This window comes from Lepisosteus oculatus, chromosome 2 (genome assembly GCF_040954835.1).
Source record: "Lepisosteus oculatus isolate fLepOcu1 chromosome 2, fLepOcu1.hap2, whole genome shotgun sequence".
NCBI lineage: Eukaryota > Metazoa > Chordata > Actinopteri > Semionotiformes > Lepisosteidae > Lepisosteus > Lepisosteus oculatus.
The window spans coordinates 37,240,403-37,268,000 of record NC_090697.1 but is presented as its reverse complement, the minus strand read 5'-3'; the positions used below and the strand labels follow the sequence as shown (position 1 = coordinate 37,268,000).

General features: G+C 35.4%; 1 protein-coding gene across 9 annotated transcripts in view; it reads right to left on the bottom strand.

The window, feature by feature from the left end:
• Nucleotides 1-690: 690 nt before the first annotated feature.
• Nucleotides 691-27,598, bottom strand: part of LOC102683089 (nuclear receptor coactivator 7) — a 44,989-nt gene continuing 18,081 nt past the window's right edge. The window contains exons 1-15 of one of the 9 annotated variants that reach the window (XM_015350807.2): nucleotides 18,059-18,202; nucleotides 15,502-15,581; nucleotides 14,882-14,989; nucleotides 14,675-14,791; nucleotides 13,673-13,798; nucleotides 13,400-13,584; nucleotides 11,855-12,687; nucleotides 11,407-11,575; nucleotides 10,833-10,874; nucleotides 5,603-5,750; nucleotides 4,031-4,156; nucleotides 3,076-3,228; nucleotides 2,852-2,947; nucleotides 2,662-2,735; nucleotides 691-2,438 (exon numbers count right to left, since the gene is read on the bottom strand). In XM_015350807.2, the coding sequence (XP_015206293.1) occupies nucleotides 2,303-2,438; nucleotides 2,662-2,735; nucleotides 2,852-2,947; nucleotides 3,076-3,228; nucleotides 4,031-4,156; nucleotides 5,603-5,750; nucleotides 10,833-10,874; nucleotides 11,407-11,575; nucleotides 11,855-12,687; nucleotides 13,400-13,584; nucleotides 13,673-13,798; nucleotides 14,675-14,791; nucleotides 14,882-14,989; nucleotides 15,502-15,581; nucleotides 18,059-18,089 (2,424 nt within the window). In that variant the 5' untranslated portion in view covers nucleotides 18,090-18,202 and the 3' untranslated portion in view covers nucleotides 691-2,302. Of the gene's footprint in view, nucleotides 2,439-2,661; nucleotides 2,736-2,851; nucleotides 2,948-3,075; nucleotides 3,229-4,030; nucleotides 4,157-5,056; nucleotides 5,438-5,602; nucleotides 5,751-6,100; nucleotides 6,491-6,993; nucleotides 10,805-10,832; nucleotides 10,875-11,406; nucleotides 11,576-11,854; nucleotides 12,688-13,399; nucleotides 13,585-13,672; nucleotides 13,799-14,674; nucleotides 14,792-14,881; nucleotides 14,990-15,501; nucleotides 15,582-17,298; nucleotides 17,723-18,058; nucleotides 18,203-27,598 lie in introns of those variants that run through there. The other 8 variants (XM_015350800.2, XM_015350773.2, XM_015350781.2 and 5 more) reach the window with 8 other exon arrangements.

Below are 27,598 nucleotides of genomic sequence, written 5' to 3'. Positions count from 1 at the left end.
AGCATAGCACATCACACAGTCAACACCATACCTGCCGTCAAAACATGGTGGAGACTGTTGTTATAGGGCTGCTTCTCAACAGTGTGTCAAGACTGATGATAACAAATGTATAGTATGTAAAGTATGTATAGGAAAATCTTAAAGGATTTGGACCTACATGTAAAACCGAGACAAAAATTCATTTTTCAGCAGGGCAATGATGCAAAGCTGCTATACACTGGAGTGGTTTAAGAATAAGAAAGTGAATTTCCCAGAGTGGCATTGTCAAAATCCTGACTTGAATCTTATTGAGAATCTGTAGAAGTATTAAAAAAAAACTGCTTCCCATATGTCATCCCCTAGTAACATGATATGGCTTTAGCAAATCTGCCAAGGTATATGATAAAATCTTGGACCAAGCAGGTGTGCAAAGTTGGTAGAGACTTAGCCTACAAGACTTATGGCTGTAATTGCTTTCAAAAGTGCTTCCATCAAATGTTGAATTCACAGGCCGGATTAATTACGCAATCAATATATTTCAGTTTTCTCTTTTTGGTTCTTGCCAACATTTATTATTACTGTTTGAAAAAAAAAATGTGTATGCATCATTTTGTAATTTCACAAAATGGTAAGCCACTGAAAAAATATGAATACTTTTGCAAGGCACTGTATATAGCCTTTTGATACCTAGAAAGCAAAACAAAATTCCGCTTAGATATATTTGTTTTTATTTTAAAACATTGCAACAGTACAATAAATATAATCTTGGTAATACCACAGATTTGGTCTCACAAAGATCACAGTATAGAACACTACTCACTGTATTTTTCCTCTAGCATGATTCAACAATGTTTTTATACCTGTAATGTCTAAGCAATGTTTACATTTTATTTAGTAACAAAAGGTGACAGAACAAACTACCATTTGCAATTTTCAAAAATTAAGACTTTAGTCACAAAAATAATTGCTTCCAACTTCAAAATTGATACTTGTATTGATCATTAACATTGAGAATAATGATAAGCTTTGGACAATAAAATATTTTGTGAGCAACTTGATCTAATAACAGCAAACATGTTTTAATCTAATAGAAAACAATGTCTAAAACAATGTCTGAATGCTTCTGGTGCAAGGATATGACATTCCAAGAGAACACATTTTATGGTGAACTAATAGCCATTTTAATAGCCAGAAAATTTGTATCAGTTGGTCTCTCTCCTGAAGATGTGGCTAGTTCATACATATAACTACGATGTTTTTTTCCAACCAAACTATAAATGTTAGCATTACAAATCTACCAACAGCATTAGGACATTAAACATTGAAATGACTGCATTTCAAACATATGAACAATCATCAACTCACAAGACAGTGGACAGAAAAAAAAACATTTTCAGAGACAATGGGGAAAATATCATACTGAAGCAATTATCCTTGATCATTTAGTTAAAAAAGGTTTTCTCTGCCTTTATTAACAAGCCTAAGGCATTTGGTCCTGCATGCTGTGCAGCAAAAGACCTTGATTGTAGAGTGACGTTTAAAAATGACATAATGACATTTAAATAAACTTGAAGGAAACACTGAATTTCTTTAAATCCAGTGCCTGCACTGAAACAAAAGACTGATGAACAACTTTTAAAAAATAAACCATAACAGTGTCCTTATATAATAAGGGAATACACAGTTCATTTAAAACAGTTTCTTTTAAATATATAAAAGAAAGTTTAACCCAACTAAATAATTGAAAAACACAAAACTAAACAAAAACAGTTTATACATCTTTTTCAGTTCTTGGACTACGTTTATCAAGGCTACAATGTTTTTGTAGAATTACTCAGTGACACACAAGAGTGAAAAAAAAACTTAGGAAAAAGTGTTAAAGTATTATTGTTTTTGAAACATTACTGCCACATTCTATCCACAATTACTGCGATTACTAACACACAAACGTGAGACAGACATTTTCAATGACTAGTGCATTTAATTCCCCTTCGTTATAAACACAAGCGCTTCATAAAGAGCCTAACAAAATATTGGTTCACATCTTGATATGAATTAAGGTTAAAAATGAAACATTTCCAGGAATAATATGGAGGCAAACATCACTTTCTTTAGTGTTTCCTTGAGCCAACATTCTGTGGTTTTGATTCTCTAAAGCAGCACAGTTTAGCCATCATGCTGTGGCACAGACAACTTCCCAAGCACTGTGTTGTGTGTTCTAAGGCAGCCAGCAGTGTGAATGTACCAACCAGTCCTCACAACTGTTGGCCCTTATGTAAACCATGTTCATAACTAAGGCAACCAATTTCTTTCTGTAACATGTTTATTCAAACGTCCACACTTCGAGATCTTGAACAATGAAATCTTCCTTCTTTGACAGCGTTTCATTCTGGAATGTGTAACAAGGGTAGCTTGAACCATGGTACAAATCTGCATCCAGCCATAAGCCAAAGTGTCCCCTAGAAACAAGAAAAGACCAAAATTATGAGAACCTAAATCTTTCAATCCAAAGGCTTGATTAAAAACATTTAATCATTTGAAATTCATTTGGGAATAAAGAAATTGGTAATTTACTTTACAATGAATGTAAAAGAAATGTAGAAGCCATAGGAATATTTCTAATTTATTGTAGTTTTCACTACCAGTCAGACAATAAAATAGACTAGGTTACAGGAAACTCACCCTCCACCTCCCAGTTCTACTGAATCTGTGTCTCCTTTGATAAAGTACGAGTTCTCTCCACTCCACCTGAAGATCTGTTAAAATAAAACATGGTTAAAATGCACAGAAATCCAAACTGTAGAGCTCTAGATTGTAATATGCAAGAAATCACCAGTGAAAAATGAACAAAAACAATAAACTGCATGTTTACCTTAAATTCTGGGCTAAAGGTGTAGAGGAAAGTTTCTCCTGTGCCATAGCAGTGATCACTAACTTTAAGTGGATGAGATGTGAGTGCTCCAAATACCTGAAGAAAAAGAACATAAATTAGTTGTTATATTTTAACCTCTGCTGAACTTAAGCATGACAGATACCTGACTTTATTCTTAAAGCATTATGTTAAGGCTTAGCACAAAAAAGCTGCAATGTCGCTACCTGATTGTCCACATCTTTAATGACCAAGAGCACTGGGCTGTCCAGGTGGGCCAGGTTGCGGTAGAGGGTTTTTAAGCTGGTTCCATGAACTGCTGTACTATAAACCAGTCGCCAAGGGTACCCTTGAGTCCTTGCAGGCAGACACTGCGCCAGCTGGGGAAAGAACAAAAATGCTACTCAAAATTGCCTCCTCTGTTGGTGCAACTTCTTTTTTCATTGTGGGAGATTGCTGAGAACTCAAATAAATGATGCCCCTAAAGTTAGCTGACCTATTTAAACAACAGTGTGATGAAAACTGTGCACAGTGCAGCAGTTTTGAACGTCACAGTGGCAAGTGCCCAGTTTTACACCAGGAATGCACTGTGGACATTCTGTTGGATTACTGTGAACTTTGAGTCCCAATGCATGTCTTTCATACACCTCTGGAACATGCAGTTCACCTGTATGTCATTTCATAGCCACACAGTACAGAGCTGTCATGAATCAGCTATTTCAAATGAACCAAGTTTTCTAAACACACTTAATGATATATTGAAAATTTCTATTTCAGCTCTCCTAAATTTGGTAAAACTAATGTAATACTAATACCAATTCATCCAATGCAATGGACACTTAGCAATCTGTCTATTTTTAATTCAGACATATATACAGTACTATGCACATTTAATGAAAATGACTAGCAGATCTCATGTGCACCTTTGAAGGCACACTTTAATTTGTTTTTTTGGACAGTGGGTCTTGTGTGCAAACAATTTTGTATGAATGCAGTAGGAGATTTACATACAGTGAACAGCACAGCAGCTGTGAACGAGTGTATGACCACTTTCTCAATTTGTTTAGCCATAAAAGAACAGCACCTTATGTTTGGATAAAGTCCAGAGTGAAATTAAGTGTATTGGTATACTGTAGTTTTAGCTAAAAACCTGACAAGCACTAACAGCAGACTCATGCACACCTTCTCAATGTGTGTGTCCTCCAAGAGCACACTTTGGTCATTCAGGGCAGGCAACAGGTCTTCTTCATCCTCATCCTCGTAACTACAGTAGCTCTGCCGTCGTTTTGCCTCATTGACAGTGATGATCTTGAGGGTGGAAAAAAAACAAAACTGAGTTTTTTAGCTCCTAGGAAATTTAGTTCCTGAATGTCTTTCAATAAAGAAACAAAGTGATGATTAACACCATAAAATCAAAACATTTATTTAGTTTTTTTAAGAACATATTTTGCTTGTTTCTTTTTGCCCTAGATTTGGTAATTAAATAAGGTGTAAGACTTTGCATGAAATTTGTTTTTATTGAAGTTTTTCTCTGCAACTAGTGGCTGATTTACCCTATTTTTGACGGGTGACTAATTTAACAAATTGGTCAAAACTAGAAACAAATGTCAAATTAATTCAATGTATACATTTTAAAAACTACAGTAAGAGCTTCATGGAAAAGCTTGACAAACATCTTAAGAAAAAAGTCTTTCAATGGAAAAAAAATAAAACCTACAACCTCTGTAAGAAGCACTGCATATTTCTAAAAAAACAGTACACTATTACCAGAGGGACATTAAAAATAATCAATACAAGTGAATTAAGAGATTTTTTCTAAGTATATTTCTAATGTACTGTGATGACTATATCCTTGTAGGTAAATAGATCATGCGTGCAACACAAAACCTCACACATCTGTTAACTTCGCGTTGTGCAACATGCAAATACTCCCGTAATTTTACATTGGGTATACAATGGTGACACTATATAATTTTACTTTGTGTAGGGTGTAGGGAAGGGGTGCTTTTAATAAGACAGCACCTGTACTTTAAAGCAAAATACCTGAAACACAAAAACATACAATGGAGGTACATGACATAACAACAGGAAACAGTTTTTAACAAATTAAGTTTCACTTTAAAGGTCTGTGTTAAAAATAGGTTGAAATAAAAGGATTTCAATATTCATATTCATTTTCCCACAAGAACACAATAATTTAAAACAAACCTCCACATATGGTTCTTCTTCTCCCTTTGCAAAGTACAAAATCTTGATATTCAATGGCAATGCCTTCATTGCTTATAGCTAGTTTCTTTCCTTGCACGTGAAGCTGTGTTACAGTTTTTACTGACGGTTTTATGCATCTCTACATTCTTTTTTTATATCTGCCACAGTTGCTCTCATTGGCTAATTCATTTCTGTGGTAAAGTTTCATTTCTTCAGAAACAGAAAGTGAATGGCACAGGAAGACAAAGGCAGGATGACCAAACATGGTATGAGAAGGAACCTGTGCAGGGTGTTCAGTGATTATTACTATGAAATAACTGTGGCAACTGTAGCACAAATGTACATGTTGTTTTTACAGTTTGTCTGCAGAATCAGATGGCTATATTGATTTATAGACTGCAGTTATAATGTAAATAAATACAAGTTTGTTTTTTTAAGGCTACTGCACATGTTAGAAAAAGCATAGTTAAAAACTTTAGCTTAATATTACATCTGATTACCATGCAGTACAAAGGAAAATGCACACATCAAATGAAGAACACTCACCTCCCAACTCTTTGGAACTGGATCACCGAAGAAGTTGTCTATCATGTCAAGCTCATCCTTCTCCACCACAATGAATCCTTGCTCTTTGGCGTCATTGCCATAAATGTCTGGTGACCACTGCACAAAGAAGGCGTACAGATGGTCCACCCTGAAAAAATTACCGTAGAAAAAATGTTAATGAAAACTTGCAGCACTTTCTCCTGTTCTAAATGTTGAAAAGTCCTGAATTAAATCTGATTAAGCTCTGGTCTCCATTTTGATTAATGGAAATATAATAATGCTGATTACTACAATTGTTAAACTTAGCTTATCAACCTATTGTAGTAATGTGGGATCGTCTCTATCACATGGGAAAATAATCAAACATTGCACAATTAGAAACTTAAACAGGACAAAGGATATTTAACTGGTGAAAACACTGTGAAATAACTTTTGATTGCTTAAGATTTCCTAAGTAAATGCTAAAAGTAAAATTATTTGGATTAAAGGAAAGCTTACTGTTAAAGGCATGGGCACTGAACTTGGACCAGTCATGCAGGAACTTGTAAATCTTGTATGATCTTATCTCATCTACAAATTTAGTGGGAGGACTGAGAAACTGCTGTGCAACATTTTCACCAAAAGACAAAACATACAACGTCTTTGAAATTTAAGCACTGAGGATGGTAAAAAAAAAAGTTTTAACGGCTATCTCAAAATAATACACCCAAGCCCACAAACATACCAAAGCTATGATGAAAATCCAAACCAGCAGCACAACAATACAAATCTGCCAACTGATGATTTCTGACTGTCTTTAATGATTCCCACAGAAGATAACACAACATGGCTAAGTGCTGAAGCAGAAAAGAAAATGGCTTAAAATATTTGGAGATGATATTGTAAGTCTTAATATATATATATAAATGTAAATCAACCATTTTAATATACATCAGGATGAATCTGAAATGAATTAAAATTCATGTGGAAAAATCAAAAGGTGCTACTGTAGGTAAATGGTACCATATATCAATGAATTTGTTTTATTGTGCAACTTTAGCCTGATCTCCATCATCTTTTGTTACGCACAGTTTGGTGCTGAACAGAATCTACTATAACTGCACAGTCAATGCATCTATGAATCTTCAAATCTGTGCAAGCATGGTAAGATATTCAAGGCACCCCAGATTAACTTTGACTTAACAGGTAAACTGGTATTTAAATATTCTTTAACCTAAATATTCTTAAACCTTATTAAACAAAATTATTTTAAAATAAAATATATGTTCAACCTGCAAATTACAAAGTATGTAAACATGTGCATAAAGGCATTTTACACACAGGAAAAAAACATTTATGCATAATTATCTTAATGCATTCTTTTAAAACGTGTAGCTCTTTTTGCTACTTACTCTTTAATACTGTAAGCAATGCCCATTCTGTTCAAGGTTATTGAACACGGAGCTCTAAGTTGCTCTTCTGTTCCACTACAGCAAATGCACGCACCTCCTTAAAGCCACATTTATAGCAAAACGTTTAGCTAAGATAAGCAACTTTGTTAATATTCTCAAAAAGTTCCCCAAGGCCAAGAACTAAAGGCATTTCACAACTAAGATGGAAATCATTTCGAGTTGAAAATTAACTTAAGCTGCCTGTCTAGATTGGATGTGGTTATTGTATTTTGTCAAATCAAGCACTGTACAGCTAAAGATGTTGCAAAGAACATCATATCTGTTGCAAATCCATAAGCCCTACAGGCTAAGCAAAAACAACTTAAGAACTTGCATGCAACAAATGTCTAATAAAAGTAAATTTATTAACAGGGCTTGCTGCTATGTGAAACAGAAAAAGAGCTGTGGAGAATTTCCATTCCTTTTCTGAATAAATCAATTATGACAAGTGACTATTTGATCTTATTTACTGTATAATTTTGTTTGCTTTGTACAAAGCAGTTTCTGCATATTATGGTCTTGGGTTTCAGAACATATGTTTTTTCCCTAATTTTCTCAAACATGTGCATTCCAGACATTGGATATTAATTCTGGTACTGGTGTTAATATAACTGCCCTGTAACCTATTTTGTATCTGAATTTCACACAGACCAGCCCTAGTGCTGCTTTCAACTCATTTCACAGGTACATAAACACAGACTGGCCTTTTGGACTGTCAGGTAATTAATTACACATGCAATTTGTTTTACTCTCCTGCAAAAATCAAATATTGTAAATTTTGGATATCACCACCCATTTCACTGGTAGCCTTGGGTTGCATGCAATTTCTAATGTAATATCAGGCAGGGTCCAGAATCAAGTATTAGAATTAAAGGGAAAGAGATGTAACCAGTTTGTGCATCTCTACCTTAATACAAATCAGGTCTTTGAAGATGATTACATGGTAATCAGAGCACCAATTTCAATCCAAGGGCATGGCAAATTTATTAATAGTATACTGCAGTCTAAGAAAAGTTTTAACATAGGTTTCAAGCTATATTCTTTCATAAAGTAAACAGTGTTAAAACAAGCAACCATGCTATAACCTGTGATGTGAACATTGTTATTGCAACTGACCTTAGTATCAATCAGTTGCTATATACAGTTCACCACTGATAATAAAGCTTTTGTTTTGCGGAGAATAGTGGGATGAAATAAATCACACTACCAGCAGCAGAAAGAAATAAAATGCAAGAAGCAAAATTAAATGTATAGAAATTTACCATGACCTTGTAATTAATGGCTAAAATATTAAACAAGTATATATATATTCAGTAGTTCAGGTGGGTAGCTGCATCAGCATGCGTAGGCTACAAAGGCTCCACGGCTGAAACATTATGTTTTCTTTCTTCTCTTTTCAGCAGGGAATAAACCGATTACTTGTTCCTATATACAGTGTGTACAGTATATATATATATTCAGATTTACTAGCTACTGGACCCGAACACATCAAGTTTTACAACTTCTGTAAAAACAACGTTTATCACTTAGCTTTAATTTTAAAAAAAGGAATTTAACCTTCACAACCAAAAGCCATACAACTAAAAGAAAAACAACAGAATGAGGTTGTAGGGTCATACACATGGTAAGATAACACCACAAAGGAGTATTTCCTGACACAAAGGCACATGCAGTGCACACAAAGCACATGGCATTCTATCTCCGGACATGTTAGCTTATGATTCTTACACAATAGTTTCTTACACTTAAAATGTTTTTTAACCCAGCAGTACAGCAAACCTTAACTCTGTATGCAGTCATTCCATTTCTTTTTTTCTTACAATGGCAGTTAATTTTGTTCTGAACTTCAGGATTTTGAATATGGGTACTTTTTTAGTGACATATATACTGTAAGTTAGCTTAAAACATATGCAGTATTAGTGATAATTTTAGTTACATGTACATTTGTAAGATACTAAAATAGTTGTGCGGTAGCATGCTGTCATTTTGTTTTAAATAAATGAGGTACAAAATAATTCAAGGATGACAAAGTTACCACAGTTCAATATTATTTTACAGAATAAAATTCAATTAGCACAGGAATCCTTTGTCACTATAATATTTTTCCAATTGAGATCAGAATGGGAAGCTATAAAAGAGAGTTTAAAACCATCAAACAGAAAAAAATGTTGCTTTTTTCCTTGTAACTTCACATTTATGTCTGTTCCTTTGCAGTCTCTCCATTACTGTCTGTTACATTGCACACTGACCTACATTTCCTTGCAGACCACACTGCCTAAGATGTCTATACAGCACAAACTCAGCTTTGGCACAGATAAAACCTTCTTAAGCAGAAATTAAACTATTAACTCAGGTTATACACCTGGACTCGCCAGTTGATTAACAAGCTATAAAACATGCAGCACGTATTACTGCTCAGCTGTCTGTGACATGGAGTATATTATACAAGTGATACAAGCAAATTACCCCACATTTTAACAAAAGCTTGTTACTTATTAGCAAGAAAAAAAAACTATGCGTTGTCACACTTTTTAAAAAAAGATCTTGCCCCATCTTCTTTATTATTTCAAACTGCCCATGCACTTTGCAAAGATGAAGAAAAACAACCTAGCTCATCACTATATACTGTACCACACAATGGAGCATTAAGTGATGTATTTTTGCTGCAATCATTTTTGAAACTACCAGAAAGAAACGTGTACCGAAATTGAAGTAATCAAGAAAATCTAGGGCAAAGAAAAACAACTCCAATCACAGCTCCTATTGTAACATCATGCCCAGACTCGCTGAATATTCAGTGACTGGGAATTTTCCAAAATGTCTGTTAGTTTTGGTGGAACATATCCATTTACTTGACATCAACAAGTGAAATGGTAAGGCAAGTGTAATAGTATTAAGGTGAAGTCTGGGTGTCTGAGGGAACATTTTTTAATTCTGGAACCAATTGGAAATAACATGGGAAGTAATGGAAATTTAATTTCATTACATGTATTTACACCTTATGAGCATCTGAGGAATACATTTAGCTTGTATAATGAGGGATTACTGTACTAATGAAATTTGTATTCAGATTCATATGAGGCAAAATATAGAATTTAATCTTTTATTTATATATATGTTTAGCCATGTTAGAACAAAGCCATGTTTACCCGTTGTATTCAATGCCTCAATTTCAAGTCAGTGTAACAATTGGGACAAACAGCTGATAAATATTACCAAATATACATGTGTTTGCACCAATGTGAAAACATGAAAAAGCTGTGTTAACTTAAGTTAAAAGGCTTTAACCAAGAGGAAGACTAGAATGTTATCTATGACAGAAAAGCATGAAATTGTGAAGAAGAGAGCAAGAAAATTCCAATCAGAACCACTGCAGGTTCCACATGGAAGGTTTTGAAAAAGAAACTCCTGGAAGAGTAAGCAATCAGCAAGGGCCAAGTCATCCAAAAAGACAACAGCTGCTGATGACAGAGAAATCAGACCTGTGCAGAATAACCCTAAAATGACAACCAAACACATTGCAGACAATCTCCAGAGTGCAGGGGTGAAAGTATCTCAATACACTGCACACAGAAGACAGGAGAATTACAAGGGTTACACTACAAAATGAAAATCCCTCAAACTTGAAACAGTTATTACACGTCAAGTGTATGCGACCAATACTAAATTAACATTAGTTTAATTTAATTTGCTCCAAAACTTATGATGACCTGAATGGGTGAATTGAACACAAAACATTTTTGTTCTGATGTGGTTCAACATGTATTGTATGCATAAAAATATCCAAAAACAAAACTGACCCATATACTGACTGTGCTGCTGACCCATATTTACTGTTTGATCTGAAATACAAATTTCAATACTGGTTGGTAAAGAAAATGCATGAGTAATATGCCCATAGGTGAATTTGGTCTATGCAACTACAGTATGTTTGGTTCTTTTACTTTAAGTGAGCCTTTAAAATTTCATTTATTCTAAGTAACATTAAAAACCTGTTTTTCCTGAAGTTTAAGTGAGTAAACATGTGATAATGTAAGGTGAATGGTGGCTGAAAGAACACTGAGGCAAAGATTGTCCAGCTACCTGTGTTTCACCAAGCAATGCTATTTGTCCTCATAAGAAATTGAGTACAATCCACGTCTATTGTCTCAAACACATAAGTCAAGTTGCCTATTGCTGGGGGTGCCCAAAAACCTAATGTGAGATTGTTAACTAAATATTATTTATAAAATTAAATCAACAATAATTGTGTTTCATAATAAGGCAAAAAACAACACATACATCATTTTAGATCTTTTTTTTTTGCTTAGCAAATGAAAAAAAAATCTTTACCTTCTTTTTTCTTTTTTTCTCCATTATTGCAGAGAAACTCACCTTTCCTGGGGTACTGCAAACCAGTACTCTGGCTGTTTCCCTCTCCTTCCATACTGGTGAGCTGGACTTGCACTCTGACATGCAAATGTCTTCCTCATAGGTCTCCCCACCTTGATACACAGGAACATTGGAGGCTTCTTACTTTTCTCTTCTTTTGACGGCAGCATATCTACAAAAAGCAACATCTACTAAGAAATATTTTCTTCTCTATGTGCAGCAGAATCGATCAATTAGTATGGTTTGATTTTGCTAAAGAAATTCTAAAACACAAACAAAAATGTTATTCAATTCTCTTCAATAATAGTTGTAATAATATAACACAAACAAAACTGTTAAAGACAAAAATCAATTAAACTTTATTTTGAAGTCAACATAAATGGAACCCAAAAACAAAAAAGCAAGTAGGAACATCAAGTACGTACAGTTTGAAAGGAACAAAAACACTCACCCTCAATTGGTCCCTGTATCCTTTTGAACAACCAGGACTTGATTTCAGATTCCCTGTTCTGCTGTTCCACTTCCTCAGACTGTGGTACTGAAAGAGGCCCATCTCCATTTAATGCATCAGTGCTCTGGTCTGGCCCTGGCTGGTTCTTCTTGGCAGACACTTCAGCTCTCTCACAAGAGCTAAGCATTCTGTTCTGGTCCATAGTGGTTTCTTGAACAGATGTAACTAAACAAGTGTCATTGGGTGTTTCAGATTCAGCTGAATCTACATATGAGGGTTCAGCTGTAGCATGTGCTGTCTCACCTCCACGTCCATCATCAGGCAATTTTCCCTCTTTAAGTGCTTTCCCTTTTGGAATCTCTGTGTGAATGTAAACAGGGGTTTCCTGAGCATTTTGGTTAGAGCCTACCTTCTCCAGTTCAGGATCTTCTCTTTCCTCTAACCCCATGGAAACAACAGGATATAATGTGTGCTCCTTGTGTGCCACCAGCTCCTTGTCTGCACTAGACTGATGGACCAAAGCTTCTAAAGTCCCTTTTTTTATTTGAGTGTCATCACTGGAACCAGTACAAATACCATTTGCCAATGGTTCAATCAGAGATTCATCAGTGTTTCCAGTTACAAGGGGTTCTATCTCAGTGAATCCTTCATCTGACAGTGACTTCTCTGTGGTCTCTGATTCATGTTTGACATACACAGCCTCATCCACACTTGCTAGGCATTTCTCTTTGCTCATGGCCTTAAATCGGCTGAAAGGATTGATATCCTGCTCAGATGAGAGGTCCTCCCACTCCCCAGGCCTGTAGAGGGGACAAAGATCCTTTGGTAGGTCGCTGTGAGGGGAGAAATGACCAATGCGTATGGGAAATTAAAATCAAAATGGACAAATAAAAATAACATGGAAAAACAACAAAAAACAACAGCAACAATAATAATAATAGCAATAATGTTGATGATGAGAATGATGATGATAACTTAAATAAGGAAATGCAAATAAAACAATAAATCACTTTGATGCCCAAAAACTTAAAGAACATGGTCCAAAAATGCATATAAAAATGACACTTTATCCTTCGTAATTCCAAAAGCTGGATAATAGTAAAAAATAATTCCAATTATATGTGAATCATACTTCTATGTTATACCTCATTTGCTGGCGCTTTTAAGATTATATACACAATATTAAGCATGCTGTATATCATGTATTTCATGACTTAACATTCAAATTGTTATTCAAGTACGCTTTGACGCTTAAGTCACAAAAATGAACAAAATAAAGATATGAGTTACATTTTCCAAACAAGAGGCTGGGGAGATTGGAGAACTCAATACTGTAAAGTGAACCTGATTTTCAGGAGAGTGAAATGACACTCCTTAGCTAACTCTACAGAAAAAAGAGTGTTACAGATGAGGCAATTTCATTGCTTATCACAAATTGGGAACTTCCTCATCACCCATTAAACATAAAAACTACATGTATCACACTACTGTATTTTCTACAACAGTATGAAAATCTGAGAATAAGAAAACAGCCCAAAGACTTACGATGGCAGGGCGTCCTTGATCTTCATGTGTGATATGTCGTTATATAGCGCAATAGAGACTACCTCCTCCATGGGACAGATGAGACCATACTCTTCACAGCCATTCTCTATTACAAGGGGGTCAGACTTGTGAGGATCAAACATGATGTTATTTGGTGTCACAATCATTACTCCACCAACTACTCCCTAAAAAAAAGATGACATTCATATTTAAAATGCAGCAACTAAATATCTGATTAAAGTGAAAAATCTCATGATTATAGCTGACATCCACCTTGCCATCAGTTATATATCTACAGCTCATTTTGAGAAACTTGACTGTTGAAGGTTCCTCCTCTTCAGAGGCTGAAGACAAAATTCGGTGGAGAGGTTTTGATGCTTTCCTGGCACTGTCAGCATCCTGGAATTAAATAAAAGAAGAAAAATCATAATTTAACTCAAGCTCTGTTCTGTGGATTCTCACACATACAGCCAGACTACATCAGAACCCATGCAACACACACTATTTTCAAAATACAATCTCAGAATGTGATGCAATTTTGCCACTGATAGAATTGCGCTTAAGTTTACTCTAAATTTAATTTTAGGTAGGCCGTATTTTAATTACCGAGGTCAATCTGCAAAACGTTCAAAACTATTTTTTTTTTTAAATAAATACTTCAAAATGAATGAATAACAGAGAAAACTGGAAAAAATAAATAGAGAATATTTTTGGGGCCTTCATTAAGAGACTGCTTATTTTTTAATAAAAACATTTTTAAGATCGGGAAACCTAAAAACTTCAATACCATGTGGATTGCTCAAACATTTTAAGTATCATATTGATATTGTTTTTTACCTTTCGATGACAGACCTCAAAGGCATAATCATGAAAGAGGACAGTGTAAACTTTAATCTTGGCAGAGAAAAATCAGAGTGGTTTTAATAAAATATAAACCTTGTAGAACCAAACCTACATTTTATTCCATGACAAATTTTGCATTTCTTTTAAAGCATCTAATTTGTAAAACTGGGAATGGAATCAGGTTCAGGCAAAATCGGCTTGGTTTGTTTTTATTCAGGTGGGTAGCTGCATCAGCATGCGTAGGCTGCAAAGGAACAAGTAATAGGTTTATTCCATGTTTAAAAAAAGAAGAAGAAAACACAACGTTTTGGCTGTGAAGCATTGAAGCCTTGTGAAGGCTCCACGGCCGAAACATTGTGTTTTTTTTCTTCTTTTTTTCAGCACAGAATAAACCTATTACTTGTTTTGTTGGTTTGTTTTTGCTGCTCTTACCGACATTTTGTCAAACTCTGGATCATCAGAGGAGAAAGCTGAAGCAGGACTGCAGGGGCTGACAGACAGGGAGTTGGTCTCAGTGGGTTGCTGGGTGACATCAGGGACAAACAGCGTCTACACAAACATCAGAAAGCAGATGAACCAACAAGCATCAAACCAGTATGAAACAAACAAGCCCATAAACCATAAATTATTTTACTGTACCTGCCCTGGGACAATAGTATGAGAAAACAGCCTGTTGATTTCCACAAGTCTATTTGGGGTAATGTTAAACTTCAGAGCTATACAATTTAGAGTGTCCTTGGGCCCCGCCTGCAGAACAAAAGTGTTAAAACATCAGAATCACTGAATTATCTATAGAATAGATTTATACATTACAGTTAAACTGCTTTTAATTACAATAAAATTCTGCTTAGTTACAATATCAAAACCTTCTGTATCATTCTGAAACGAAGACAGAACATTATGCTAATCTTAGGCCTCTGCAGTGCTCACAAACTTAGATATTAAACAGATTTGGGTAAATTTAATAAGTAAAATGAAGTTAAACAACAGCAAACATTTGCTATACATGTAGGAATATAGAGGTAAAGTGTTCCTAAATCCTTTCAAACTAACTATTCTAAAATAAAACTTTAACAAATGGTTAACCTGCATTTGTGACTTTAATATTAAAAATAAATTCAGATATAAATGATGGTATTACAGACCACAAGATGAGATTCAGATTGCCTGATCTAAATTAAATTTTTATCTTCACTGCTTACTTCTGTTCTTGAAATGAACTTTAATAGATCAGATGTGAGTTTGATATAGTCACTTACTGTATATTCCACTGTCCCACTGGGCTTCTGGATAACTCTTCTCTTCTCCTTCTTTGTGCGAGTTTTATTTCGGTTGTCATCTGAAGAAGAAAAGTAAGAAATTTGATGGAAATACTTTCGCTAGAGAAATTTAAAAAGCAATTAAATGAAAAAATGCTAGGCGGCCAGAACCTATCCTGGCAAGCAATGGGTGCAAGGCATGATACACCCTGGACAGGACGACCAGGAGGTACTCACAGCAGGGCCAATTGTCCCGGAAGCCACTTAACCTACTAGTATGTGTCTGTACCGTGGAAGGAAACCCACATGAACACAGGAAGAATATGAAAACTCCATGCAGATAGCATTCTTGGAATTGAACTCCGAGCCCCAGTTCTGTGAGCTAGCAATGCTAACCACTGTGCCACAGTGACGCTCATTCCTACTGTCAACTGTGAACAAGTTTATTAAAGGACTGTATCACATTTCAATATCCTGGGTATATTTTATACTTGAGGAGTAGGTAGGCATCAGATTATTTCTCTTCCTGATCTTTTCCCTTTTAAGAAAATGAAAAGGTAACATTTCTAATAAAAGTTATCCAATTCTCCACTTTATGGTAATGCTACAATAACAGAAATTTTAAATATCACTTTTACTTGACCAGTTGAGCAAGCTTATTAATAAGTTAAGGTTGAACAGCACTCAAAACTATTGACCTCGGTTCAGACATTAAGCAAGGAGTAAAATCTGGTTAAGTTTTAGTTTATGCTGCAATAAACTACATAGGTCAGGTTGCATGTATTGATTCAGAGAGAAAAAGTTAATTAAAACCCTTGTGTTGCAAAAGACATAAGACACTGTAAATGCAAAAAAAGGGAAAAAAATATCTTCTCATCTAAATTGAAAAATAATTTTGATATTTTAAGACTTATCCTGGAGATGTCAAAGGATAAACATCTACTCAGACATTTTGGGTCACATGAAGGTTGAGAGCTGGTCTGTAAAAGTTTTAAAAAGTGTGAGTAAAAGAACATTTTTATAAATGTATCAAGGTTTAAACATTGTAATATTGATTAAATTGGCTACAAACAAGCTGAGAAAGTTTGGGGTTTGTACTATTACTGCAATATTGAAACATTATAACAACTATGTATAAATGAGATAGTACTCTAATCCACTATGCACTTTGGATTTCATACAGCACTGTGCACATTACTGAATAACCAGACAATGCTTGGCCATCAGTTTAAGCCCCTTTCCATTTAGTGCATATCAGTTACTGTATCTAAGCTTTTGACTTTATGATTACACCTAGGTTTTCCATTACTTTATTTTTCAATTAACTGTCATTTATACAAGAATTTAAATAATACTTTATTTGTAAGAGTTATATTTTTTGCTTGCATTTGGAAAAACAGGCATCCCATTTTTTCCCCCCAGCTATCGTGCACATCACGACTAGAATTTCTGTTCTGCAAGAATGCCAACATGCAAACTAGGACAGGTTTATATGTTAAAATACTGTAAATGATTTCACAATTAAACGGTTTTAAAATCTGTAAGTAACTTCCCGGTTACGGTTCACATTTTATAACCCTTACACAGACGAAACGACTTGTTCAGGCTTGGTTTTAACTAAAGCAACATACAATAACTGAAGTCCTTGTTTAAGGGTACAACAGCAGTGCCTATGGGACGTGAAACCAAATTAGAAAACCTTCCAGTTATGAATCCAGAAACCTTAACCACTACTCCACGCTACTGCCCACCGATAATTAAGTCACTTATTTTAATTAATAATTTACGAATTCTTACCAATTCTATAAAAATACTCCATGCAACCTAATGACCAACTATAGACCTTCTTGTTTTTTTTAGCATTTATAATGGTTTTCGGAGATGAGGGGGTAAATCCACAGGACTGGGAAGTGTCCTGCAAACATTCCAAACTACGGAATCTTCGGCTTTCTTCGTTTCTCTCGCCCAACTCCAGTGAAGGCGGCAGCCACATTTCATACGAACTGTTTGAATAAGACTCTGCTGCAAACATTCTTAAAGCGTTACTATATCAAAAATACACAAGAACAATGGTGTACACCTGTGCACTAAGACAACATAACTCCTTCAGTCCGAGGGTAGGACATCCTCGTAAATACTCGTAATTAACCCACAAAAATACAAAATGGAAAAAAAACAACAAATGTTTTTGTTAGTCTCCCAAATTGACCAGCAGGATATGGTTGTTCCACACATTTCTCAAATTTACATACGTCACAGGAAAGCCGGTTGAGCCCTACCCCCGAAGAAAAAGACAACCAATACGTATAATACCTCATGTTCAGCTTTACGAGCATACTCTCCTCACGGGCCGCACGTACTACTCGCTTATTGTGTTAGGAACGCCGAGGGCTGGGCTCATTTTCTGTTCCAAATAGTCTTTAAACCTTCGATTACTCAGATGCAGAAAACAAGGACACGGGGATACGGCCACCCCTAGTGCATCGAGCCTTTTCCAGTACATTCAAGCATTCAACATGCAAGGCACACGGAGAAAGTCACATTTTTTAAAGCTTACCTTTTACATAATGGTGCAAGGTCGGGAACATGTCAGTGAATAAGTACTTAAATTGATAGCAACTAGTGGGGTGTAATCCAAAATCTGAGACTACTTCACAACATATAGCGCACTAGTTGCATAATAATTCCACTCAAGAATCAAAAGATACAAAGTACTGAAGCAAGATAAACTCAAACAGTGCTGTATGTTATCACAGATGAGTATTATGACATAGACAACTTAAAACTTGGGGTCAGCATAGCTAACGTACGAGATAAATACCATTGGATTTTTTTTTACTTTTTGAAAGCATAGTTCGTTTCGCAGTACCCTCATAATAGACTCGCACTAAAACGTCGACAATATCGCCATCATCTAACAAATACGATCCGTGCTGTATTAAAGCCCACTGCACGGAACATTTGTTCGTGTACTGAGGGCAATCAGCATGGACGGGCTGTCAAGTTGTCTTAAACTAATCTTAAACTATTCTATTTTACATTATTTTTTCCAAATGTTAGCAAGTCAACCCCTCTTCCGTTAAAACAAATATTAAGAACTACTTCATCCGCGGATTCTACCACTTGCTACTTTAAGTCAGCAGCTCTTAATGGACCAACTTTTATCAATTCCATATTTACTCTATTTAAGAAAACGATCAGGTTAGAATGAAAAGCCCTTAAGATCTCCCCTTAAATACTAGTTTTAATCTTTTCTTGTTTATTTTTAATGTAGTCATTTTATATTGTCTTTATGAAGATTTAATTGAGAACAAATTGTCATTGGTCCAGAATCAAGTGGCCATAACCACTGCTCCATGCTGCTGCCGAATTTAAGATTAAGCAATAATTGCAAACTAATGCATTTAAAATATTCAGTAAATTACATTTTATCACAAAAGTACAGTAGCAACTGATAACCAGCATCAGAATAAGATAAATATAGAAATTCTAAAGCTTTCAGGAGATGGTTTACACCTTTTTAATTGAAAATTGCAGTGAGAAAAATACAATCAGAAATGAATAAAAGGCAAAGTTGTACATTTATACATGTAATATTAGTGCTGAATGATGCACACAAATGCAGATTTCATTATCTTTTCATTTTAATTCACATTATGCTCTCTAGTTACTTCACCCAAGGACTTTCCTTACAGAAATTCTTCAGGTCCTCCAAGAGCTCCTCCGGTTTGTACAACATAAAAAAAAATGAGTTGGGTTCAGGAGATTGAGAGATTGAGGTCAGTTTTAGAAATGTGATTCTGTTCTGGTTTAACTATCTCTTTGCAGAAATTGTCACTGTCCTAGAATGTTCCCCAGTGATTGTGGCCGAGTTTCCTAAAAGAGAGCTTTACGTTTTCAGCTAAAATACCTTCTTTAACTTTGAAATAAATTTAAGAAACAGAAGACACCAAAGTACAGTATAGCAGAGCTTCATCCACGCTTTCAAAAGCATAATTCTTCTCTAGGTTACCTGTAAGTGACCAAGTACAAAAGTTCTGCCATCAAAAAATTCTAAAAGCCTGGCCTATTTTGTGGTTAGATTAAACACAAAATGACATTTCTGGTACAATGGGTTGTTTATTTGTTTGGTGAAAAAACAGTGACACATGAAGAAAACCGACATTACAAAAAAGGTAAAGAGCATAAAGTAGTAGTAAAACATTCTAGAGTAATAAAAACATTAAACACATTTTTCATCCTATTTTTAAAATCTGTAAATTATTTAAAAACCACACTAAGCAGATACACAAGGATGTAAACTAAGAACTACAGGGAAAGAGAAATGAAATGGATTTTGTTTTATAAATGTCGGGAGTCACAAAATAACTAGCGGACTGCATCGCAAAAACACAATTTTATGAGCTTGGCCAGCTCTACTTGGCAATTGACTGAACCTCACCATGCCATTGCTGAAAGGATAGGCTGGCAGCGTTTACACTGTGTCAGCAAACAATATGGTAAGTTGTGTGCAGCTGAAAGTTATTTTGAAGATTTAAGTGACAGTTTGCTGTCTGATCACAAGGAAAGGGATATGATCAGCTTGGTTAGATTCACTAGTAATAGGTTTCCTGTCTCTTATACAATTCAGCCCATAAAGAGAAAAAAACCTTCCCTTCCAAATAGTTCAACTGGACTCCAATTCAGATTTATCTAAACCAGGTGCCGTATCCCAGTTTAGTCTTGAAAGAATTTTGTATGTATACATAAAATGTATTTTGTTGTTCATGAGGGATCTGTGCAGTAATGTCAACAGTCAATATACATTGCAAAATAATTTATTAAATGTTAAAAAATTGCTTAACCACACTGAAGTAATGTAAAAGTTCCATGTTTTATTACTTAGATATTGCTAAGTGATGAACAAGAACAATTATTTTTTGTCAGTCACTATTTTCACATCTACATTTACTCTGTACCTAATGTATCAGTCATAGGGCTGGGCAATATGGCCAAAAACATTATCACGATAATTTTCATATCAGTCGATATCGATAATTATCATGATAAATGTCAAATCATTATTTCTTTCAAGTTTAAAGGCAGATTTATTCTCCTGAGTGAAAGTTGAAGAAACCAGACAGTTAATTGGTAAATTGAACAACTCTTTATTTTAAGAACAAAACAAACACTTGCCAAACCGCAGAAACATTAAACAAATCTGAGATAGAGAGTATTCAAGTCTTTTTTTTTGTCAAAATATGCATGAGTAAAATTTACAAAACCTGTTTTACAGTATAGTGTCCCTGTCACTATACTGGGGCTTTAGGACCCACATGGACCGCAGGGTGAGTGCCCCCTGCTGGCCCCACTAACACCTCTTCCAGCAGCAACCTTAGTTTTTCCCAGGAGGTCTCCCATCCAGGTACTGACCAGGCTCACACCTGCTTAGCTTCAGTGGGTTGCCAGTTGTGAGTTGCAGGGTGATATGGCTGCTGGCCACATCACCCTGCAAAAATTATGATCGTAAAAAGCCAAAATAATCTCCAAATGACCGAAGTTGAATGACCTTTTCTGTTGGCGATGTCATCGTCCTTCGAGCTGGTCATTGACAGCACTACATTTGCTTCAGTGTCGCTCATTTCTCCACTCTAACTACAATCCTGTCAGCCACCACTGTGTGGGTAAACAACACCACGTTAGCTGCCCGGTCTGCAACACACACGCGCACTCGCGCAGTATTTTGTGCGCATGCGCATATCATGCGCAAAGCATAAACATATGCATCGAATATTTATCAAACTTTGTTAAAATTACATAGAGGAAAATTATATCGCGATAATTATCGTTATTGAATTATCGCCCAGTACTAATCAGTCATAAACCACTTCTACTTCAACTGTAGTAACTGCATCTACAACCACTAATTTGCACAATTTTCTGTGCCTTTGCGTAACATATCTATTAAAAAAAGATCTCATTCACTGAAAGTAAGTATGACAAGTTGAAATTTTCATTTTTAATTACTTCTAAAAGATGAATTGTAAGTCAGTAATCACAAACTGCACACACAAAGAGTACATACCTATACACTCCAAACATTTCAGTTTATTGCACTACAGATTAGCAACATCTGAATTTCCATTACAGCTATCCTTAAAGAAAGGTACTTATGATTCGAAGATATCTGTGCTAGAGTTCACGTGTGTATTGATACAGACCACTGAAAAGATGACTAATATTTTAGTAGCCAGAACAAAACATCATATATTTCAGAACCTAAAACTCTTACAAATACATTTTACCTCCAGATCTTCTGTCGATTTAAATGTGACCTGTTATGTTGACATCACTCACCAGGAATCTCTGGAAAGTTCAGTCATGCCATTGCAAGCAGCTAACTGTGCTATACATGTAACATGGTGCTTATCTTGACCATGATGCCCAGGTGTGTGCCTGAGATTGTAGTTTCAATATGAAAATTGCACATTCTGTACTGCACATATATATATCTACAGAGGAATGCTTAAGCTCAGGGTTTCACATTAGGCAGTGTTAAACCTGTTTTTGCACATCAGGAAACAGGGTGTTAATGCTGTCCAAGAAATCCAAATATTATGGTTTTAGCTTGCTTTATTATAAGCTTCTGACTTGAACATTTGTCTCAGCAGCCATTAGGACTTGCTTTAAACCCACAAAACGTCAACAGATTTCACGTAGTAATGTAATGTTTTGTTGGCATCAACCACCAGTTTAGTTTCTCTAAAAACTGACATTTTCCACTCATTTACGTACAACACTACACCAAATTTGTTCTTACTTGCCACAATACTGATTCACCATTATGGTTTATGCGGTGATTAGGAGCTTCTAAAACTGTTCAAGTCAGATCTGGATTACAGAATAAAACCCGCAAAACATGTTAAGTTTAAGTGTAAGTTCAAGTTCGCATAACTGAACAAAAATGATCAAAATGAAAGATTACATTTCTTTTGTGATTATGTAAAAGCCACTCACGTATCAAAGAGGTAATTTGCAATTATTTTTAATGATTTATTAATACAACAAATATTTTCAGTGTGCTAGAAAAGACTAATGCAAAAACTGGTTCTTGATTTGTTTTGCGTTATATATACAGTACATTTTACACCACTGTCTTACACCTTCTTTATTCTATCATTACAGTACCCACTGCAGGGTGCAGAAGTTATTTTGTGGTTTCTAATGTTTTTTTCATTTTCCACTTCAAGTGACTACCAACTCTTCCTGCCTGCATATACTAGAAATGAGTCAATGGAATTTCCTCTGCGTCAATTAAAGGGTACGGGAAATTAATATTGCTATACAAGAGCTAGGGTATTTTTTTGTCTACCAGGAAAGACCACATATTCTTTCTTGGGGTAGAAGAAAAATGGTTATTATTAAGGAATTAAAGTTAAGATGCCTTAATCAGTGCCACACGATGTAAGAATATTCCATGATCTTTTCTATATCACCCCTAAGAAGTCCCTCAAGGACACATTTTCATTTTATTCCTCTAGCTCCATTTCCCCTGTACTTAATACAGAGGAATGGTCAGCATTGTTTCAATTATTGATCATTCTTAGACTCTCAGTCAGCTAACATCCATGAGAGACATTAAAAATGTTCACCATATAAAAGCAATCAAAATAATGGCTAAAAGCCAAGAAATGATGCAAGAGATTATGCTTCATTTACCTACACACTGTCATCAAAGATACCACAGGAAAAAACAAAAACAATAATGAAACCAGAGATAACTATGAATTTTATAGTTCAATTAAAAATACATTTACTAATTTATGCACAAGATATGAAAAGCACAGTGATGTACAAAATATTTACCAGGTAAATGATTTTAATGAAACCTGGAAATAATTTGATTAGTGTTGTTTTTTCAAGTTAATAATGAGCACTTTAGAAATTAATGCATAATGCATTTGGAAGTAGTATTAGTTCCACACACATTATGCAGATTGTTCTTCTAACTAAATACATTTCAATGCCTTTATTATCACTTATTGGGGATGTACATAATTATTTAATGCTTTTTACATCACAGCCAGATAATGTTTCATGTTCAGACTACAATAACAGGATAAAGCAGCAGTGATGTAACAGATATGTCCATACCCAGAATGTGACCCTAATTTCAAGTTTGCACAGATGTACAAGCAAAATAACCATTAAAGATGACAAATAAAATGGATTTAGGTTCAATAACATAGTAGATAAATAATTCCTTTGGCTTAATGTTCAAAACATGTTCTTCTGTATACAAAACCTGTTCTTTTGTATACGTACAATACAAAAAGATATGAGTACAGTAGTGGAGAACTTTCACAATATTTTCACCATCATCATTATTAGTGTTTACTGAAAACAAAGATTACCTGTGGATTATAAATTTGGTCAATACCCTCATAGCAATGTAAACCAATACAACTGACCATTTTACTATTGCCTTCTTGCTTACCTCACAACAACAAGCATTTTAAAGTGTCTTTTGTGTTAACCTGCCAAGGGTGCTATGTTTTTCTTTTGTGTTTATGCTAGTTATATCGGAAATGTGTTATTTTTGAAGGTTGTGTGCTACAGGTATCTTCACTGTCTCTCACACCTTGGCCTTCTTCTGACTTTCAGACACCCACAGTCACCACCTGTGGTTACAGACTGATCATGATGCATAAAATACATACACAGTCAAAACGCTGTTTTTTCTACTTTTCACCACAAAATTAACCTTCACTTGTTCCTAAAAAAATACAATGGCAGTTACATATCATAATTCCATATTGTATTCAAGTTTTGCTTTTCTGGTTAGCCTGTTTGCACTGCAATATTACAGAGTAAATTATAAGCATAATAAAAACAGCAAGGGTGCAATATGATGTAGTCTTTAGTTAACTATCCAACTTGGCTGTCAACAGATGCATTTCCCCATCTGGCCTTGACGGTGAAATTTTAGCAAAATTAAACACAAAGTGGTCCATAGTAAGTGTATTAATAAAATACTGTCTGTATCAACAGTAAACATCACTGTATCAAGGTTAAATAAAAATGCATGCTCCAGTCTTTTCACTATTACAAACTGATTCAGCCGGTTGACTTGAAGTTAAATTGATAATTAAAAACAGCATTAACTGCAGTAGCTAATTCCATCCAACACATACATCTTTCCTGGAAGTTTAGCTTGGTAGGGAAAAAATGTGGACTATAAGATTTATGCTTCAATAACAGACAGAAAAGTGGAGAAAATGTTATTTCAAGTTTAGACCAAAGTGGTTCTACTATGTATTCAGAACAAACACAAGGCAGTATAATATATACTGGAACAAAATAATAAAATAGTAAATACTTCTACAGCTTCTAATCAACAAAGTAATCAGAAGAAAAAAATAGTGTATCAGTTATACACCAGTATGGAGGACATGAAAAAACATACATATTAAAAACAAGGGAAAGAAAATAATGTGAAATCTGATAATCAATGGATGACTATACGCAAATGTCAACAAAGCTCCACAAGTTTACAAACATGGATAAACTTCTGATGGAAAAACTTGAATCTGTTCGACATTAACCCCAAAATACAAGTAAAACAAATTGTTAACACTTCTCAGTGTTGGAGGTTTTGTAGAGACCAGGTATCAACTGTTAACTGTTCACACACATATATCCTGCTCCTGTCCACAGATACTCCATTATTGACAATGCATACACCTAGCCCTTAATAAGACTGTAAACTAGGTTATACCTTTTGGATTCTCACTTATGTATTTAGAAAATTTTCCTTTTGATCACACTGAACCAAATGAGAGATGTCCTGTATACAAGGAATACTTCTAGCTGATAAAAAAGCAATCAAGAAAAAGGCTTATTAAAGAACCTCTAACATCTGAACAGTTGATTGATATTGTAAATGAGATTTATAGCATGGAAAGGATCATGTATTCTCTTAATTTACAGTTAAAAAGGCTTAACCAGTATTTGCTAACATGCATATAACCCCTCCATCTCTACTGGTACAATGTACAAAGGTAAATTTGTAAATCAGTGCAACTGTAAATTGAAAGAAAAGATAAAGGAAGAAAGCTAAAATCAATAAATAAGAAGTTTATGAAAGAAAAATTCTCACTACTTTACAGAAAAATATTTGAACGTTGAACGTTCAGAGTGCCTTACTCCCATGGGTGAAAATAATGTAACGTTTTTAGTCCTGAACAGCAAAGACTAAGACAGAAACCCAATACATTTTTTCCAAAAATCCTCAACAGTACTGGCAAAAGTAACCCTCAGGACTTCTTAAGAATCAATGGTGAAAAACAAACCAGAGGATAAATGTGTAAGTGGAAGTGTACTGGAAAATGACAACAGGAGACACTGCTTCAGGCAAAGGGTTGTAGAGATCTGTTGAAGTCAATACCTTGGCTTCCTAAAGCTGCATATGTTCCTCAATTAGCTAATACAAAAAAATAAGCAAGCTAGGTAGGCCTCCTCTCATTTGCAACCCTTCTCTATTTTCTCATGATTTATTTGGTTATATTTCTCCATCCTGAACAGCTGTGTGGGCACGTTGGTGAATCCCTTTAGTCTACCAACAATATCAGCCAAACCTTTGCAGTACTAAGGGAACAATATAGCAAGGGAACTATCCACACACAATACCAGAAATAATCTTTAATATCCCAAGGTGGGACTGTAAAATACCATGATTTACAGTTCAGTTCAGTTTGTCATTCTGCACTTATACAGATGTACAAGAGAGAACAAAATATAGTTTCTCCTGGCCCGAGGTGCACAATACACTAGAAACAATTAGCATAAGATCAGATCACTTTATTGGCCATATACAGTGTCTTGTATTAGGAATTTGTCTTTTCACATACCCCAACTTGCTCTCTCTGAGACACACAGGGAGAGAAACTCGTGGTCAGGGCACAGGGTTGACCATTTATATGACACCCCTGGAGCAGCTGGGGAGCAGTTCAGGGGCCCAGTGGAGTAGGACTCCTCTGACGGCCACGGGATACAAACTGGCCACCTTCCAGCCACAGGTGCAGATCCTGAGCCACAGAGCCACCACACCGCCCTTTTTTAGCATAACATCACAGTACAACACAAAAGAACACACGAGGGGGAGGGGGGGGGGGGGACCAAGACCGACAATCATTAGCAGCTATTGAGGTAGTTGCAGGGGTGGTGGTGGGGGTGAGAGATAAGTGCAGACAATAGTGCAGGACATAGTCATAACACGACACGACAGTGAGATGGTGGCGATGGCACAGCCGTGGGTGGGTGTTCAGCAGGTGGTGATCAGTCCGTGTGCTGTTTGATATTCAGCAATCTAACAGCCTGCCGGGAAACAGCTATTCCCGAGCCTGGTGGTGCTGGCTCGCAGGCTGCGATACTGTCTTCCAGAAGGCAGGGGTGTAAAGAAATCTTTGGGTCTTTGGAGTCTTTGATGATGCTACGTGCTCTCCTAACACACCACTTGTTGTTGATGCTCTGGATGGTGGGCAGTGGAGTGACACCAGGGCATTTCGGTGTTGGTTGCATAATAGTTTAATACTGTCAAAATCCTTTATGTGCCTTACTTCGAGATTTGCTCTACACCTGTTTTTGTTTTGATGTGAGACGGCATTAATCAATAAGAATCCTGCCAAGTTTGCAATGACTGTATGTCTTTCTGCCGATAATCAATAGAATTTATCAATGCACTGAACATCTACATCACTGCAACTGTTTTGCAAGATTCAATGACACTTTAAAATCTACTTCACTTTTCATAGATTATCTGTGCTTTATAGGCAAAACAGTAGGAAACACATTCATCATAATGATGCCTTGATGGAAAAAACAAAACGTATTTCACAATCTAACATTTCCAAAAAAAAAAGTTCTGAACACTACTGTACTCCACACATATTCTTTGACTTCAAGTATAATTTTCAGCAGAAAAATTCAAAAATAAAGTCTCCATTACAATATATTGTATGGTTTATAATAATACTTGATATATAATGTGTTTTTCGTCTCAAACTACTCAAAAGCACTTTTCAAAGGGTTAACTCCCCTTCTCTTACAAATAGTGAAA